Here is a 20,628-nt window from a genome sequence, read left to right on the forward strand (position 1 = left end):
CCTTGTTGAGCTTTATGAGGTTCCTATTGGCTCATTTCCCCAGCCTGTCAAGGTCCCTCTGAATGTTATCATGACCCTCTGGCGTATCAGCTACTCCTCCTAGTTTAATGGCCATCAGAAGACTTGCTGAGGATTCACTCCACCCCATCATCCAGATTGTCAATGAAGATGTTAAATAGAAATGGACCCAGTATTGATCCCTGAGGAATATCTCGTTGTTTCTAAAACATGTCTTTGGTGTATAGCTTTAACCAAACAGATATTCGTCTTTCAAGACTGCTAATTAGAAAAATTATTTTTTTTTCTTAAACTGTATTAAAAAGCCTTATTAAAAAAAACCCAAACAAAAAAAAAAAACAACCCACAATGTATTTGAATGAATTACTTTGGTTATGAATTATTTAAAGTAGCTTATACCATTAATGTGGCAGGAGGGAGGCGTAAAAGGCTGCCATCACAGCAGCATGTGGTGCTCAGGCAAGACTAAAACACACTGATCCCTAATTTATGTAGTAGTAAATATTCCTCAGACACATGCTTAATTTCATTCCTGCTCAATAAAGGCAGTGGAAGTTTTGCTAGAGGCTTCAATGGGATCATGATTTCCCATGAGCCTTTCAGAATTTAGGATTTCCATTAAAATGCTGTTTAATGTAATGGCAAACAGTAGAGGTGGAACTGATATTTATGTCACAAGAAGTCTAAACCTCTCATTTTAGAATCATAGAATGGTTTGGATTGGAAGGGATCTTAAAAGTCATCTAGTTCAAACCCCTTGCCATGGACAGGGATGCCTTCCACTAGACCAGATTGCTCAAAGCCCTGTCCAGGCTGGCCTTGAACACTTCTATCTTATCTGAACAACCTTCTCCAGTGCCTCATCACCCTCACAGTGAAGAACTTCTTCCCAGTATCTAATCCAGATCTACTCTCTGTCAGTCTAAAGGAAGCGCTGAGACCCTGGGCTTCCTGGGAAGTGCAAGAGCACCCGGCCAGATCTTCTGGAGTTATCCTGGAGCTGGCAGGACCTGCATTAGGGAGGCTGGAACAGTGCTAGGACACAAGGCTGCTGCTGTGCCACCTGCCTACTGCAATACCTGGGCTCTTCTGGTGCCTGGGGCACTCCAGGGCCCATTGCAGAAATAATGGAGAACTGCCTGTATTTAGCCATCCTGAAGAGACCTATGAAACAGGCACTGTATTATAATTATATGCAATTTTCGCATACTTTCCTACATACAGCCTCCCTCCAAAGCTGTGCCTCTCACCCCTAGTCCCCAGGGAAGAGGGTCTTTTGGGATGGGATGTCCCGTTTTAGCAGCTATTAGGCAGCAGCTGTCATAAGTCAGTAATACTGCATTAATTTACAGCTGAAAAGCCTATAAACTCAAGTGAGCATATCATCTTCTATTACTTTTTTCAAGTGAGAGACCTATTGTATGGGCTGTAAAGAAAAGAAAATGTAAAATTTTACATTTAGAGAGAAAAGGCATGTTGCAACAGGTAAATGCCTCCCTATGTGCATTATTACAGAAAGTTGGAGGTGTAAGTATGAAATGTAATCGTGCTTGCCTTCCTTAGGCTAGGCAAATGAACAGAGGAGCAGAAACCAATAGAGGTATTTCAGTGGTTTTACCAAATTTTTTGATATTGTTTTTCTTAGAAGGAAATGCAAAAGAAGAAATTCCAGTGGGTGTTTCTGGTTTTTGTTCCCTTTTGTTCATTTTCCTTTGCTAAGTTTGTGTAACATAGTTTTGCTGAAAGAAATAAGGAGCTGATAATGCTGAATATTTTGAAATAGCTGCCTTAGTTTTTTGCATGTTTCCAGGGAAGATGGAATAGGCGGTTATTTTTCCAAATCATATGACCTTGGTACTACAAGGTTTTTGTGAAGTGTTGTGTTCTTAGTCATTTTGCAGGCTGTAGTGGGCTCCTTATGGTTATGCATACTGTATAATCACAAAAGCAAGTAGGACGCTCAAATCATGCATATAACTATATACATGACCAGAACAGACAGGGAGAACTCCAAACCAAACCAGCACTTTCTCTGTGAATTGCCTATTACTAAATGTCTTAGACATTAGTCCCTTTTAGAGACGCTTTGTCTCCTAGCATATTTTTAGAGCAGTTTTGTCATCAGATACTGCTTATTTTCTTTTGTTCAAATATTAATTATGGATTTGTTACCAAAATATAGTGACATTTCCAGTAAGGATCTGAATTGCATTATTATAAACGTATTTTCATGGATTATAAAGAAATAAAATACATTCTCTGTTACTTTAAGCCTTTTAAGGTATGCTTTTTTGGATTACATGATTTCACCAAGAGAAATCTAAGGTTTCCACTGTAAAGAAGGTCAGACAAGATGATTATAACAGGTTTTTCTGGCCTTAAAATACATGAAATGAATGAAATAGTTTTATCTTGTTAAGAGTTGACTTTCCTGAACACTGAGTAGTGTATCTTGTTATGAACACCATGCTACAGTAGCTGCTTTGAAGAGAGCTGAACTGAATGGACCCTTATTAGAGGTACAGTAAAGAAGCTATGAAATATTTTTCTTCTTTTGTGTAAGCCACTGGTGTAGGCGGAAAGAGGTTATTTTATGTACTTATCTGATGGACTATCTTACCTATGTGAAACTTGGTTTCTTTGAAATTACACAGTAAGGAAAATTTTCTATCGCTACCAACTATACACAGTTTTGAAATTACAGAATATAGGTTTCTGGATTTTTTTTAGAACATGAGGGGAATTATTCAGCTGCAAACTAACTTTTGTTAAAGCAGTATCTTTCATTTAAATCAGTTGTATGGATTCCTTATGGGCATCACATTTCCTCAGCAGCTATTTATACTTGACGATGAGTCCCCTTGCTATCCCTGACAAGATTTTATTATTGTAAATATATTTGATATTGACAGATGGAGATCAGAAAATAGACTTTATATGCACCAATTCCATTCCAACAAAGCCAGTAAGTTCTTGGCTATTGGTTTTATAGGGGTGTCGTGGTTTAAGTCCACCACGCAGTCTACTCCCCCCCCACACCTCCCTTTCTTCCCTCCTCTCCTAGAGGGATGGGAAGGAGAATCGAAAGAATGCAACTCCCATGGGTTGAGATAAGAACAGTTTAGTAACTAAGGTATAACACAAATCACTACTGCTACCACCAATAATAATAATGATAAGGGAAATAACAAAAGAAGAGAATACAGTACCACCCGGTGACCAATACCTAGCCTGACCCAGCAGTGCACTCGCCCTTTTGGGGTAACTCTCAGTTACCTCCTGGGCATGACGTGCTGTGGTATGGAATACCTCTTTGGTCAGTTTGGGTCAGATGTCCTGTCTCTGCTTCCTCCCAGCTTCCCCTCCTCCCTGGCAGAGTATGAGGCTCAGAAAGTCCTTGGTCAGAGTTAATATTACTGAGCAGCAACTAAAAACATCGGTGTTATCAGCACTGTTACCAGGCTGAAAGTCAAAACACCAGCACTGCACCAGCTACTAAGAAGGAGAAAAAATGACTGCTACTACTGAACCCAGGACAAGGGGGGAAAAGAAAGTTATTCCTTACTCCAAGAGAATCCTATTTGTACTTTCCCTATTTCTAAGACTGTCAATGCCTAAAAAAATCTCCTAGGCATGGAATGATTCACTCAGCATAGATTTATAACCATCATAGATTGTAAGCTCTTTGAAGAAAATATTTTAAGGAATTTTTTTCTATTGTGAATGAAATCCGCTTGGCTGAACATTGTCCTGTGATGCAAGGTTCATACAGGGATTTTTTCTCACTGAATCCTACAGCAGGGAGCCAATATATTTTTGGAATAGTAATGCTTTTATAAGTAAATAAGGCATTTACTTATAAGGCTTTTATAAGTAAATAAGCATTATAAGATAATGCTTATCCTGTCATAGAAGTCTAAACTATTTCTACATGTTGTTGAATGCATTAAACTGACCAGTTAAGGCTAGGGATTGATTATGGGTATGTTATAATGTTTTTGTCTAACCACAAAAAAAAAACTTAATTCTGGAAATTTACTTTAGGGATAAAAAAAATCTGGCTATTCTGTGCTGCTATATTCCTAAAACAGGTGTCCTCCTATATGTGTGTATATGTGTACATATATATATATATAAATAAAAAAACTGTTTTCAAGGATGTCTTGGTCTCAGCCATCATAAAAAGTCAAGTCAATTAAAGGGCAGTTAGGGTTACTTTTCTTGTCATCAGAATAAAATTTGCCCTTTTTGTTAGTCCTTTGATTTCTCCTTTTCAGACTGTATACTGAGTGAGGAATAGTGTCACTGATTAACAGTTCTTGAATATCTTTTGCTAATGTGTACAATGTGCCCTGCTGTTTGTGTAAGTTCAGCTCCTATTGATTTCAAAAGTAAGGATGCTAATTTATGAAACTCACTTTAATGGAAGGATTTGTTATTGTTAAAGAATGTAATGTAAAAAGGTGAGCAATGGCTAACTACAATTCATCTGGGGTTTTGTGTGTCCTTTTTTATGGAAAAGCATGCAGTGCCTTTTTCGGAAGGCACACAGTCATTAGAAATCTGTTTTATGACATTCACTAATTGAAAGTGAGACGATAAGCCCTGAAAGTGAGACAGTAAGCCCTGATAAGTATATGTTTCTTTTTTTTCATGGAAGGTAAGATAATAAAATATATGTATCTGTATGTCACAGATATAGAGCTATATAATATATAGGCACTTGAACATTTCACATTTAAGTCTTTTTGAGACTAGTACTTCTGGAAGAACTGTATTCTGGTATGTTATCTAACTGAATACATAGTCATATGAATTCCATTTTACATATGGAATTTCTGGTACTATAGGAAAGGCATTAGAGTAGGAAAATAAATAACTGCATAATTAGAAACTTGGTAAAGCCTGAACATGCATATAATAGAAGTTAGTTGTCAGAAGTAATTGCCACCTATAAGTCCGTTTTAATTCAGAGGATCTACAGATATGATCATTTTTGGTGACCACATGTCAGGCCTGAGGCTAGAAATGGACTTCACAGGTTTCAGGTAGCTAGTCATCAAAAAAATAAATAAAGCTAAAGGCAGAGTTCTTCGAAGAACTTATTATGTATACATGGTACATCAAAAGTTATACAGAAATACTGGTTTTGCTTGCAAAGCCGGAACACCTGTGTTAGCATAGCAATAAATGTCAGCTGTGTAGCACACTCTATCAGAAGGGCTAATTAACACTTATGCAATTTTCCTGTTGACAATTCCAGAGCAATCTCCCTTAGTGCTTCCTCGGGACCTCTGTGTCGTACTTCATTGCCCACACTGCATGAACCATGGTCATTTGAAGTGATCTTGGTGTTCCCATGGATCTGCTTCTCCATTTTCTATCAGTTTGTTTTGCATCACTTATGCAAAAGAGGACCTTAATTATAGACACCTATGACTCTCTATATGACTGTAGCTGAAAGTGTGGCACAAGTGGCCCTTAATTCTTGGGTTGCACAGAGACAGTGAGACCCAAAGTGCTAGGTGAACATGAGGATCCAGTCCCCTGGAATGGAGCCTAGAATGTCCATGAGCAAGTCAGACTTGAACACCTTATTCTAGACTCTGCTGCTGTAACTAAAGGTGTAGCCTGTGTATAACAAGAGCTTAATGAAGGTATTTTCCTTATTGTTAATAATCTGTAATAGCCGTGGCTGCCCCAGAAAGCTGATGGGATAGGAGGTCAGTAAAAAAAAGATGCCGAAGGCATCGACAGACTTCTTATGAGAATTGCTGGAGGTGTGGGAGCTAGTCTTTGTTAAACATTGATGTTTCCAAGACAAGGTTTTTAACAGAGTTTAAAAATGGAGATGCAAGCACATTGCATCTTTCTTACCGTTTTATCTTCAGGTCCAAAATAAGAAAAGTCTGTCTGGTAAAAATTGGCTTTTCTGTATTGACTTTCTGATTTTGGGGAAGTCTTAGACACAGACTGACTAAAGTAAGTTTTGTTATATCATGTAGTGTGTCCTACTGCAATAGTAGTAGTCATATAATTGAAAACTTTACACTATTTAGTAGGGGTTTTTTATTAGTATTTTTATAGTTATTTAGAATTGTAAGCCATAGGCTATAACATGTATTCAGTATCATCTAAATGATTTTTTAATCATTTTTTAAAGAATATAACTAATACTGGTGAACAGCTCTGAAGTTCCAAAGAATCAAGTTGGAAGGCATAGTAAACAGCTGTAATATGCAAAATTTTCTGCTAGCTTTACTAATGAGAACAATATTTAATTTAATCTTTGAAATGCTGCATTGAGAACACAGAGTAATGATTTACTGAAAGTTACTAAAGATTAATGGCAAATTCTTCACCATTTTCTTCCTACTTTATAAACCAACATTATATCCTTTTATAACTTGTGGCCTTTACTGTGCATTATTACTTATGTAAATGAAATTTTCCAAGGATAATTCTATGCTGTGAGAAGATGAATATCTTATTTAAGCCTAATAATATATTATTTAAGTGGGTTGATTATCACACTGTATCACCACTACCATAAAATCCTTTTCAGACATTAGCTCACCTCTATAGATTGCTTGTATTCAACTAGCTTGTTGGTTAAAAGGGCATTATGGGGAAGAGGCATGCATTTTAGCATGTCATAGTTTTTGCTTCGGTAAGTAAATAAAGTTGTTAGAAAGGCAGAAAGAAAAATGTTTCTGGTTTATATTGACTGTGTCCATTTTGTAATGGATGATGGAAGAGCTTGCAAACTGATCACCAGCAGGTTCTTACCCATAACCTGTTGATACTAGTCCATGCCTTATTTTGACACACTGGACTTTATTTCTTTCATGTGCTGCATGTTCCCAGAAGGCAGTAAGTTCAGTAAGTGCAATCTAGGTTGTAAAAGCTACTCTCATGGTCCAGGTGCTACTGAAATCAATAAGAGTGCTTTTTTAAGAGACTTGAGTGAAGAACAATTACCTGCTGCAGCTAAATTACATTTTGTATTGGATCATCTTTAAGCTGGAAGCTGATAAGCATAAAAGTAGGGAGGTGTAGAAATTCAGGAGATGACATAATGACAGATGTGGCATACCATAGTACTGACATAATGTGTTTTGGTAAATTACATCTGCACTTAAATAAACTCTCATAACTGTGAAAGGCATCCGAAGGGATATAAGTTCAAAAGCATGATGCAGGGCTTAATCCTTTCCATCCTTTGTAAAAATACAGAGCTATAGCACCTTGTTTTGTTTTTGGAATTATTTCTGTTGCTTTCTATTTTATGAATTCTCTGCTAGGCTGCAAATAGAGGCAGTTCTGTAGAAGGTGCTACAGTCCAGTTGAGACCTGAAAAGGGCCAAGTGAATTATGAGGGGTGATATGGTTAACTTTACATTGAAGAACACATTTTGCACATTCCTCATGTACTTGCGAACAAAAAATAATTAAGTGGTAGAAAACTTGAGGGAATCATAGAATAGTTAGGGTGGAAAGGACCTTAAGATCATCAAGTTCCAACCCCCCTGCCATGGGCAGGGACACCTTGCTCTAAACCATATCACCCAAGGCCTCGTCCAACCTGGCCTTGAACAATGCCAGGGATGGAGCATTCAAAACTTCCCTGAACAACCTATTTCAGTGCCTCACCACCCTAACAGGAAAGAATTTCCTCCTTATATCCAATATAAATTTCCCCTGTTTAAGTTTTAACCCATTACCCTTTATCCTATCACTACAGTCCCTAATGAAGAGTCCATCCCCAGCATCCCTATAGGCCCCCTTCAGATACTGCAAGGCTGCTATGAGGTCTCCACGCAGCCTTCTCTTCTCCAGGCTGAGCAGTCCCAACTTTCTCAGCCTATCTTCATATGGGAGGTGCTCCAGTCCCCTGATCATCCTTGTGGCCCTCCTCTGGACTTGTTCCAACAGATCCATGTCCTTTTTATGTTGAGGACACCAGAACTGAACACAATACTCCAACTGAGGTCTCACGAGAGCAGAGTAGAGGGGCAGGATCACCTCCTTCGACCTGCTGGTCACGCTCCTTTCGATGCAGCCCAGGATACAGTTGGCTTTCTGTGCTGCAAGCGCACACTGCCAGCTCATGTTCATTTTCTCATTTACCAGCACCCCCAAGTCCTTCTCTTCAGGGCTGCTCTGAATCTCTTCTCTGCCCAGCCTGTAGCTGTGCCTGGGATTGCTCTGACCCACGTGTAGGACCTTGCACTTGGCATGGTTAAACTTCATGAGGTTGGCATCAGCCCACCTCACAAGCGTGTCAAGGTCCCTCTGGACGGCATTCCTTCCCTCCAGCGTATCAACCGAACCACATAGCTTGGTGTCATTTGCAAACTTGCTGAGGGCGCACTCAATCCCACTGTCCATGTCAGCGACGAAGATGTTAAACAAGACCGGTCCCAACACCGATCCCTGAGGGACACCACTCGTTACTGGTCTCCAGCCGCACATTGAGCCATTGACCACAACTCTTTGTGTGCGGTCTTTGTTTTTCTGCCAGAATAATTACTCTCTCTGGAGTGCACTTCAGTTAACACTTCTGGAGGTAAAAATCCTTCGGGATGGTAAAACCTTGTTCTTCAAATACACCATTGCTGGCTGGTTGTCAGGGTGCTCTATGTGCGTTGGTGAGAGATTATTTTGTTTTATTTTATTCTCCATGCCTGCTGTCAGAATGATGTATTTAAGAAAGTTGCTCTACTTGGAAGAATTACATTATAGGCATCTAAGACTCCCAGATTCCTCTGGGCACAGGCATCTTAAAAATCTGAACCCTTTCTGGGGTGTTTTTGTAATTCATGTATTTTTCTGTCATTTTATATCACTATTTTATCACAAGACCGTCAGCAACAATATCCATTTTTGAATGTCCTGCAGCAGTGTTGTCTTGTTGTTATCTCTTGTCATATTTCACTCAGTGGGTTTGAAAATGGGAAGTGATGAATGGCTGCTTTTTTAATAACATGTCCCATTCTGGAGCTTTCTAAAAGAGTAGTCAGTTTTCGTTACTTTAAAGTGGGTCATTTTGGTGGTTTTTTTTTCATAATATAAGAAAAAGTTACCAGAATGACAGTTGCAAAGAGGAATCCTTAAAAAAAGAAAAAAAAAAGGGGGGGGGATATTTTAAGAATATTAAATTCCTAGTTTTAGTTCAATCTTAATGTGTTAAGCACTAGAGTTGAATAATCAAAATAATCAAACCTAAAATATTTAGATCTTTCTCATATTGATGTACCTTAAAACACTGGTGACCATGATACAAAGCTATCAAAATTTTACAGCCAATAAGATTTTGTAGAATTTTTCCTTCTTCCCTCCTTGCCTTCCCTCCTTGCCTTCCCTCCTTCCTTCCCTCCCTCCTTCCCTTTCTTCCTTCTTTTCTCTCTCAGAGAAACAGACTTAAGCAAGAAAACCTGTGCTTTTTGTTAATTCTGATTGGGAAATTCAAATCCTGGTGATTTTTTTTTAACTTTTAAAACATTTTTGAAGCAACAAAGGAGGCTTTTTTTTTTGTTTTTTCTCCTATATATTTAAAATGGGCTACTCTTGAAATGAAATTTCAGAGACACATTTGCATCCTAATTACAGTCCATTTCCTGGGTCCACATTTAGGCAGACTGTAGGTTGGCATTTGGAGATTTCTGGGGCAGAGAAGTTGTTGGTTCTAGCTGAGCTACTGAAAAAATAAAAGGGAAGGAGATGAATGGATTTTTTGCTTCAGCAGTCACCAGCTGGCAGATCGGCTCCTTGGAGCACCGCCAAGCAGCAGTTTACAGCAGCCCTGCAGCTGCTCTAGGCTCGGCTGGAACATGACTGGCATGAAGCCACCTTCAGCTCTGGACAAGGACTCAGCCTTCAAATTGGCAAACAGATGCATTGGGATTGTAGTTTTGCTCGCTCACGTCTAACAGTCATAGAATGCAGTTGGTATCTAAAAGTGCACTGCAGAAAATTTTGCATGAAACATTTACAGGAAAATAAGAAAAAATAGGTTAAAAATAAAAGTTTGAGTTTACGTCCAAAGTTTTGGGGTTTTTTTGGTGGTGCTGCATGGTTTTTACTTTTATGCATTTCAATCTCAGATATTTTTCTTAGTCTGATCAGATCATGAGGATCCTAAATAACTGTAAAATGGGTCAGCAAGGAAACTCAGTTGGATTATATTCTTTCAAGCTAAACTGTCTGAATTCAGCAAATGAACAACAAACAACTTTATTCAACCCTGTATGTTGTGATTTTTATAAAAATGTTTAAATTATAGCATTGGACTTTTTATTAACAATATTTGGGAGGGAGAATAATTTCAGTGAGGGCAAGGGGGGAGGTTTTCTTGTTGATTTTGACTCCATTTTGACCGCTGTTCTCTTTTCCTGATGAAGAGCTATTCTTCAGTAATTTGTCATAGATAACAATGGTAGTGTTGCTTTTTGGTGGTTTCTGTTAAAATCTCTGTTAATTTCATGTTTCACTATGCCTCTGGTAAAATGAGTCTGTATTTCCTTGTTAACCACCTCTGCCTTATTGCTGGAGAGAGGGTCATACCAGTGTCTTAGACTACTGAAGGCATATTCTATATTTGCAATGATGTTTTAAAATCTAGGTAAATTAATTCTTGATTTTTCACCACCTGGTATTTGTTTAATTATTCAATATAAGCGGAATTTCAGAAGTTACAGCTTTACAAAACTAAGACATTCCCTAGCTAATAATAATGAATATTATTAAAAAATTACTGATATATACACACATAGTGTGTCCCTGCATTGGCTAGCAACCAGAAGCAAATGTTTTGGAGACCTACAAATCCAGCATGTATTTTCTAAAATGAAAATATTTCATGTGAAATGCAACCTTAACAAGGAAGAGGAAAGAAACATTGCAGTGCCAGATAGTCAAAACAAAGCATTTCATCAAGGTTAAAGAAGCAATATGAAAAATCAGGTAATTATGTCTTGTAACTTTTACTGGTACCTAGTTTCCACAACATGCTTTGCTTTGAACATGCTTCTGTACTTCTCATTTTCATGGCCAGATGATTCTTCTGTATTTACTTTAAAACCTACTTTGTAAGTATAACTTGTTTCATAAATTTTTTTTTTCCTACAAGTTTTTACTTTTTATTCTATTTCAAGAGACAAAAGGAACTGCTAAGCCATTCTTAGACAGTAAGACAACTGGTATGCAAGACCTCCAGCAGTGGTCATGCTTCTCGGTGGAAGTGGCCTCTTTAGCCAAGGCTACAAAGTTCTGCAACAACATGTTTAAATTTCAGTTATTCACATGCCATGGTGCTTACGACTGAGCAATCTCACTGAATGAAGATAAGAACAAGAATAGCTGCAGATTAAACAGAAAAATAACATGCTTTTGCTGGCACTGCAATAGCAGTTAAAAGAAGAGAAATGGTCCTTAATTCCTAGACTTCTTACTGAGCAGTGTATACTACCACAAAAATCTCCAAGGTGTATACAGATGTATAATGATCAGAGTGCAGTATCAGTATCTATTTTTGTGAGTGTTGGGGGGGGAGGTTATGATTCATCTTAAACATATTATAAGGTTTTCCATTGGTTTAACTTCAATTCTCAGACAAAGAATTGAGGCAAATAATCAAACTATAAGCACATAGAAGAAAACTAGATGAACAAGAGCCAACATGGATTACAAATCACATCAATTGCCAAACCAATCTAATTTCATATAACAGCACAGTAACAGGCCTTCTATCTAGAAGAAAAGCTGTATATGTCAGATTTCTTGCTTTTAGTCAGGCTTTTGATACAATTTTATAAATGTGTTGTGACATTGAGTGATTTAGGGTCGCTGAAAGAATGACCATTGAATGTATTAGTAAGAGTAGTTTTGATACGAATTTATAAAAGTGTGAATTAACAGAATTTGATGTCAAGGTTCACTCTATTATTTTTTGCTTGAATGATGCATATAAAGGAAAATAAAGATAAAATTGAGTTTAACATGATTGATACAGAGACCAAAAGCAGAGAGGGTAAGGGAGACCCTCCTATTGAGTCATGAGGTTTGGAGTGGACTTACCTTGCTTTCTAAACTCCTGATGGAGCCTAGGTTTGGCTGAATTCAGTCTTAGTCTTAGACCAGGACAATGGTTTATGTCTAATGGAAGAAATACAGGGAATAAGGAAGTCGTCCCATTGAATCACGAGGTTCAGAACAGACCTGCTTGCTTTCTAAAATCCTTATGGAGCCTAGGTGCAGCTAGGTCTAGTCTTTGTCTCAGACTTGGTCAGCAGTTGATGTCTAAAGGATTACAAATGTACCAATGTATTACGAATGGGATTTTTACATGTCTTTCATCTACCAGCAGCCTGTGTTTTTAAGGTGGATCTTAACATTTATAAAGTGAATCAGTAAGATTTACTATACTTGCTATAGCAATTTTGTACACACATACACAGGCATGCACACAAAGACATACAAAGATATACCTGTTAAAAATTCTTCTCTATTTCAATGAAATAGTCACATCAAATGTCACAGCATTTCTCAACAGCTGAGGGTTGAGCCTCGAGGAATGAGGGGACTTCAGCCCAGGTCCCGTTGTCAGTTCAATGCTATTTTACTACCTGGATGATGGACTAGGGGATATTCTTACTAAATTTACACCTTATATGAAGTTGGGTGGGAGAGAAAACTTGTTAATGGATAAAAGGGGAATTCAGAATGACCTTGAAGCATTAGAGAAAAGATCAGAAGAAAAATGATTAAATTAAATAGAGGCAAATGAGGAATTATGTCTATGTGACAATAATCAGCTGAACAACCTAGTAATAATTTTGTGGAAAAAAATCTTGGAACCGTTTTGGACAACCAGATGAACATGAGTGAACAGTTTTTTGCTGTTGCCAAATAAAATTACTAACCTCATACTGGAGTAAATTAAAAAGAAGGTGGTAAAGAAATCCTTCATAGAATTAAAAGTGGTTCTTCTGCTTCCTAGTGGTAAGAGATTACCTTAAGTACCATACTCTGGGGCTTCTACTTCAGGAAAAAATGTGTAATTTCTGAAGAGAATCTACAGAGAAGACAAGAGTAATGACTTGGAGTCTAGAAGATAAGTCCTATGAGAAAAGACCAATGTGGTATTTTTTCATTCTAGAGAAAGAAGATTAAGGGATAGTTTGACAGCATTCTTCGAAGACATGAACAGGTATTCAGAGATCAAACAGCAATTCTTTCTTAATTTCCATGATCAGGAGAGATACAAGGAATAGACTTGCACTCAAAGAGTCTCAGTTTAGACATTAAGAAGACATTTTTTCTAAAAGTAAAGGTAATGTAGTGGAAAAGGTTGGCTGAGGAAGCAATACAGATTATATTGATTTTAACAGGTGGTTAAAATAGAAAATGTCAGGAACAACATAGGGTACAGCTGATGCTAAGCAGAAGTATAGGATAGACTAGATGTCCCATCATGAGATTCATCTCAGTTCTGTATCAGTCTTTAGGTTGTCAAAGGACACAGGGGGGTGTCCTATGGTAACTCCAGAAATATTCCCTTATGAGAAATGCAGGAATTGAGTTTACCACTCTTGTCCCAGTAGGATTGATTGATTGATGGCTTGGCTTCGCTCGCAAAGCCAAGCCACGTCCCAGTAGGAAGACTTTACTTACTGTCACAGAAATAAATGAATTAAAAAAGTAATAATAAAAATTAACTCATAGACAGGTCTCCCCAACAATTATTCCATAGGAATCAAGTTGAATTTCATCTCAACATCTATGTGCTGTAGGCATGAAATGTAAGTGATGTTTTCCAGAAGTGTTCTACTCCCATCTATGAGTCTGAATCAGCACAGAAATAAAAGGGAAAATTATTACTCCAGAACTAATAATTTTTGAAAATGCCATCTTTGATGCCTTAAATGCACTGCAATACCTGTATCCAAGCCTGTGTATGAAACTGTGTAGAAGCGTGACCAGCCTGTCTACCCTAAAATAAGGATGTAAGCTGTGAAGATTTGACTGTATCATTGTTCTGTGTTGTTTAAAATAGAAATGCATGTGATTGTCCTGAAACAATATATCCAACTTGGCTATGGAATCACGGAAACAACCTGATATATTTTTAGCAAAGTGTTGTTGTAAAGCTTGGGGGTATTTTTAATTTTCTCAGCCTTGTTCTGCAACGTCAGAGCCCTTGTGGCGACATATATGCCAAGATCCTGCTGGTATGTCCTTTTATAGTCCTGTTGCAGAAAACCTATATGAGTAAATTTGGACTTTGGTTGCAAATGGACTAGGTGTTTTAACCAGTACCTGGAAAAGCATGACAGCAATGAATAAGGTCAAATGTGTATTCCAAAATAACTTCTAAAATAAAGTGCAATTAATGCTATTACTAAAATCCTTCTTCATATAACTGCAGCTTAGTTACTGTAATCTGACTACTTAAAAAAGGAAAAAAAATTAAAAATAAAAGGTGTACTAATTGCAGTGTAAATTAAAGACCTCTTTGAAACATCGTATGGGTATGTTACAGTCACAGCTTGGCTAGTGCCATTCTTCAGCCAAAAGCACATCTACCTGTGAGCCGAGTTCCTGGGCATCACCACTGAAAGCTATTTACAGTCAGTCTTGGAACAGGAAGAATTCTGCTTTGACTGCATTAGCATTTTCCCATCGATGCTTGAGTTTATACACTGAGAGTGTATTTTTTAAATGGGCAAAGGTCCTACAACGCCATCATCTCCCCAGCTAGGTGTTCTGTGGAGGACAAAGGAAAGCAGCATGTTAAGTGCATACTGGAAATTTACAGTGATCTAACTTGCCATGTAGATAATTTCCCCTTCTTTAAACAAATAAAAATGCATGCATGCTCACACAGCCTCAGAAGTTGCTAACATGCTGTAATCCTTCTTACACTGTAATTTTTTTTCAGGCAGCTAAAATAAAACTATTGCTCTTCTCTGGCAGAGCATTTTGGCATATATTTTACTGTAGTATATGACACACCACCTAGATTCAAGGGGCAATGAAAATGGTTATAAGTGAACATCTTTGCAACCCTAAATATTCTATGATTCTATGATTCTGTGTTCTGACCTTAACCAAGGTATGACGATACTCACAAAAGATGCTTTTTACATTTTGTAAGTATTTGAGAGTATTAAGAGGTGAACTTGATGAAATCACAGTTCTTGTTTCATCATGTGAAATCTTTTTGAAAATTTGTTTACAATTCAGAGAAGCTTTTTATCCATTCATTTTGTTCTGACAAAAAATTATCCTTCTTTGATTTAAACTATTTTTTATAGAACATGCCAGAATCATTACTTGTAATAACTATTTTACAATATTAGTTCTGTTAAATATGAATAAACAATACTTCTATTTTTTGCTATCAGCACTTTGGGAGTTTTACCAGCATTTAAGATTCATCCCTCCTTTAAAATCTGCCAGGCCTATGTGCTGCACATCTGTAGTGCGGAGTGGTTTCTATACTCTACACCATTTCCTTATTATATTATATTACTAATACTTTTGTTTGTTTGTTTGTTTTGTTTTCCCAGGCTACATATCCAAACAGAATGGTGAACCAAAATCTCAGCACAAGGGACAGAAAGTCAGCACATACTCCCACAGAGGACCCTTTTAGATACTCATCAGGCAACCAGGCAACAGCCTATGAAAGCAAGAGCTGTCAGAGGTCTAATTTGTGTCTGAGCAACCTCCTAAAAGAGAACGAGATTGCGGAAGTCATCAAGCATACTAGAGGCACATATGAAACCCTCACTTCAGAGGTCACTCAGAATGGTTTGGCCACCACGACACCAGCTACAGCAAAGCCAGCATCCAAGGCAGACAGCTACCCAGTGTTCTCAGGAACTCCGAAAGACCAAACTGCTGTACCTCGGCAGCATACCACTTTCACAGGGAGACTCGGACAGCCTCCAAGGGGCCCCATCTCTTTACACATGTACAGCAGAAAAAATGTTTTCCTCCACCACAATTTACACACAGCAGAGCTACAGACCTTAGGTCAACAAGATGGGTAACAAGGAGAGTTGATTAAAGAGGAACATCAGCTCAACTAGAGCTCATTCTTCAGTTCTCATCTGCTGCTACTTCCACCTGAAAAAAAATAAAGTAAAAAAATAATTTTGTCTGTAGGTTCTATACTTTCCCACCAGGGACTGTGGCAAAAGGGTAAATTTTAATTAAATAGTTAAATTAAATTAAAAAAGTTAAATAACTGGATTGATTTGTCATGCAAAAGTCACCATGAGTATTATAAATGGGACCATTTGGCTGGCATTTCTAGTCCAATATTGGGTAATTTATTTTTTTTTGTTTTCTTCTATAAGCCACTATCATTCCCTGAATTTCTAGAAGGTGATCTGTGTATGTTTAATAATGTTACTGTAAAGTAGATGTGAGGAATGAATAGATAAGTAATTAGTAAAACCTCTTGAATTTCATAGAGACTAGGGAAACGAGTCAGAAATCTTTGAGGACCCTCTTTTTACATTTTTTTTTTTAATAAAATGAAATTTGCTCACCTGTAGAGGTGTGTTACTGCTTCCTGCTCTACGTATTTTATGAATGCCTGATGCCACAAGTAAAGGAAGTGACTGATTTTCTGCTAACAGGAAGGTTCATAGAGGCTTACCTGGTATTTAAGTCAGTAATTCAGTAACTGGGTTCCAGATTGAGCATGTCAACTTGGTTCTTCAACATTCCTTCCCCTTTCCCGACCTTTAACTATATTTGTTCAGTATTTTTGTTCTATGAGGACATGTCAAGTTGTGGTGAAGTTTGTGCTTTACAGGCACTGTATCACTCATTACACAATATGAAGTTCTATGCTATGATGTAATGCATCATGTGTTTTACTTCCCAAACCAAGAATGGGTGAAAGACTAAAGAGAAATTGTCTTATTACCCAGTTCCAATTGCCAATTGGCAAGTCAAAATTTCTGTAGGTCGTATTGTCTGCACAGCCTGGTTTATACCAATTCAGCAGGTTTACTTGTCTTGGCCTATCACACACAAGTGAGCTGAATCTAATGCTACCTGACATGCAGCATGCTGGTCTCACAGGAATATGAAACCTGTTCACACCATGAACCTGTAGACTTGTCAGTAGCAAAAGATCCCATTTTCACCTTTCAGAAGGCTTGAAAATGGGATTCTCAAGTGGAGTTACTCCAGACATGTGGCATATACTAAACATGACACTTAGTTTACAATCTTACTGATGGAGGGTAATCTGACTGATAATAGGACATATAGTTAACAGTTTATAAATAATCTGGCACATTTAAGTACAATTGAGGCAGATCTGAGACAAGACACCTCTCTATTTAACTGGTGATTAATAATGAAAGACAAGGGTGCAGCACATTGTCACACAAAGAAACAAACCAGTATCACTTAACTGAGGTAGCATATAATAAAAAATGAAGCTTCTATAGCCACTAAAAATGTTGTAACATTTGAAAAGTAAGCCACTGTCGTGGTTTCAGCATATGCCATATAGTTACATAGTGCGTATAAAATGAATTAATGCTACAAATTTTATCTGCTTAACTACCTAATATTCAAATTAATATAAGCATTGATTAGATTAATAAAAAAAATAGACTATGAACTTGGCAGATATTCTGCAAAGTCATTTAAGCAACCTACGTTTTCGGGATTCTATTTATTGAGATTTGGTTTGAGTAAATTTTATGACATTATCTGACGTTGAAGAGAGCAGGTTTTGTCTAAATAGTCTGTAGTGATAATTTTGGGAATCCAGAGCTGGATACAGAAGAATCAAGACAAGCATTTGCCAAACTCCTTAGTGTTTGTGTGTGTGTTGCTACTGCCAAAACACAATGTGCAAAAATTGCAAACAGAGCTTGACTGATTTAACTATGGGTGCTCAGGACTCCCAGTCCTGCATTGAAACTCATAATTTAAAGTCTACCAAAAAGGTAAAATTAGTAACATAATTCCTCCACTAAGAATCGTGTGTTCTTCTGAGCAATCTCTTAACATCGTGGTGGATTGAAAGGACCATTGGTTCTTAGTAACAATACAAGTCTCGCTCACCTCAAGAGTTAATGTATGCAATTATATTTCGGATCTGTAAATAAATTAACATACACTGTAATCAAGGAATTTTTTTTCCCAGGGTACAAATGTACTATACTACATAAAAAAAAAAAAACCACAAAACAAACAAAACAAAACAAAAAAAACCCAACCTAACAACAACCACTAAAACCAAGAAGCATACAAAAAAAAACCCCAACCAACCAAACAGAAAAACACAAAAAAACAAAAACAACAACAACAAAAAAACCTCTTCAAGTTTAACTTATGTTCTGTATCTATTGATTTGGGGTTTTTTTTCCTGGAAAAATAGACTTTTGGATTATACTTTATGAAAAAAAAAATCCATCTATACATTTCAGAAAGAACATTTTAAATGCTACTATTTTCTTGGAGAATCTTTTATAAAGCTGAATCTTAAACTGGGGAAAACAGTTCAATTAAAGTGAGGGATATTTTTAAAATGTCATCTTGAAGCTGTTTTATATCAGTATTTTCAGCACTGTTATATTATTTGTAATACTAAGTGTAAATCTCACCCAGAGAAGGGTATTAGCCACATGTTAATGTACAGTACGGCAGTAACTGTAAACCAGAGGTCCTTTCTTTGATCCTCTTCTGTATATAGTAATCATAAAGCAACAGCATGTGGACATTCTTGCAGTGAATTGATTCCTTTGTACTAAAAATCTCTAGTTTTTTAAGAGTTCCATGTATAAAATGATTTATGCATTTCTCCAAGGCTGTACATATCCAAAGACATGACACCAGGGGGAAAAGGCACTTTTTATTTTTTCCACAGATGTACCTTTTTTCCATTTTTTATATGTTTCTGTATCACAAAGCATAACTAAAATTTCCACTGAAGATTACTTCTTGCTATTTCCTTATCTTTAAATGTGTTAGAGGACATTTTAAGGAGGAGGAACTCCCCAAAGAAGAGCCATTTTTATTTGAAGCAATGTCTCATTATTTGAAACAATCACTTGACAAAAGAAACATTAGATCTGTGCCCTAAATATTTTTTTTTTTAATTTAAGACAGCCACATCTGAAATTGTATATCATCTCTGGACTTATCCTTACTTTTTTTACTAGAGTGCTTCTACAGGATTTGTTTATAAGATAAAATAACATGCTAGGGTGAACCCTTGTGCTTGTCCAGTACTGCTCTTATTTTGGCTTTCAGAGCAGTGGAAAGGGTATTTTTGGTATACCTTGTGCACATGAATGAAGTTCAATCTCTGCTTGGGCATGCTGGAGGGAGAAGTCTTACTACAAACCTCTCTTCTGTTTAGGCTATTTAGCAACTGAAAACATCCAGCCACATAAATTTCTGCAACCCTTTCAAGAAAGGCAGACCCTCAATACATAAAATGAAACACCCAGAATAGATTCCTTTTTCTCCATCTAGTTTGTTATATTTAACTTGATTGCATTCCATTCCAAAATATGTATATCCACATAAAAGTTAGAAGGGCTTTCCTTGTATGTCTTTTTTTCTGGAAATTTCAAAAGAGAGTGTATCCAGACTAGGATGTTCATATGAGATTTGGATAAGCATTTGAAAGTTTACCCGGGCTACTCATGTTTGTCCTCCATGTTCATTGCAGTCACTGCCTAAAAATTGGTATTTTTCCTTTTCCTAAAAGCCAGTTTGTAAGTAGTAATTACTGTCTGTGATTATTCACTGTATACTGTTGAATGCACAGTATACTCTGCAAACTAATCAAAATAGGCTATTACATATCAGTACTGTATTTTATATGCCATAACTGTTCTGGCATATCTTCACAGGTTTGATTGATATGACACTGACTTCAATTTGACCATACTGTGTTATGTCACCTGACGATTGGGATTGTGGCCTTTAATCCTCTTAGCCTCAGTTTATGCCTAGATCTCTGAATTTGGAAATTTTTCCTGGTTTACAAAAAAAGACAAGAAAATATTTGACCTAGCAAACTATAGTGAACGTGCTTGGGTTTTGTTTGGGTTTTTTCTTTTTACTTTCTTCACATTAGTAAACAAAAATAACCCCTGCAAAACTCTTCATACATCTACGTAAGTTATAAATGAAGTCCAGTGGAGTAACAGTGACCTCTTACAAACCTTTGAAAGAAATACCTGAAGCAAAAAATCCACAGGAGTCCTCTTACAGACATTTGTAGTGGTTTGAAAGCACAACATACGTATCTGAGCACATTAATGATGCATGTCCTATGGCATCTTTTCTTTTACTCTTGCTACTGATGATTTTTTTTCCAGAGGAGAATTTGCTGTTTAAAGCTTGTTGCAGATGAAATAGGCAGTACAGAGTGAAAACGTACATGGGAAGTAACGGTGGAGGTCTTCTCCCAGCCTGGAGAAACAGCATCATTTCCAGGATTTTAATGTTCTTCAGTCAGCAAGAAGTTGGCAGAGATCCCTCAGGAAAACATACTCAAATCATGCAGTCCGTGACTGCCTTTAAATGGAGTTTAGTCTAACATGTCTTATGTAAGGC

General features: G+C 37.1%; 1 protein-coding gene across 1 annotated transcript in view; it reads left to right on the forward strand.

Moving 5' to 3' along the window:
• LOC133219908 (serine-rich coiled-coil domain-containing protein 1-like) overlaps positions 1-16,273 on the forward strand; it is a gene marked incomplete at its 5' end in the record, with an annotated part of 420,442 nt that extends 404,169 nt beyond the window's left edge. The window contains one exon of the mRNA XM_061367562.1: positions 15,591-16,273. Coding sequence (XP_061223546.1) covers positions 15,591-16,076 — 486 coding nt within the window. The remainder of the gene's footprint in view (positions 1-15,590) is intronic.
• Positions 16,274-20,628: the final 4,355 nt, after the last annotated feature.

Source organism: Neopsephotus bourkii, unplaced genomic scaffold (genome assembly GCF_033783945.1).
Source record: "Neopsephotus bourkii isolate Nb327-2 ecotype Australia unplaced genomic scaffold, CSIRO-AGI_Nbou_v1 NB_1384, whole genome shotgun sequence".
NCBI classification, from domain to species: domain Eukaryota; kingdom Metazoa; phylum Chordata; class Aves; order Psittaciformes; family Psittacidae; genus Neopsephotus; species Neopsephotus bourkii.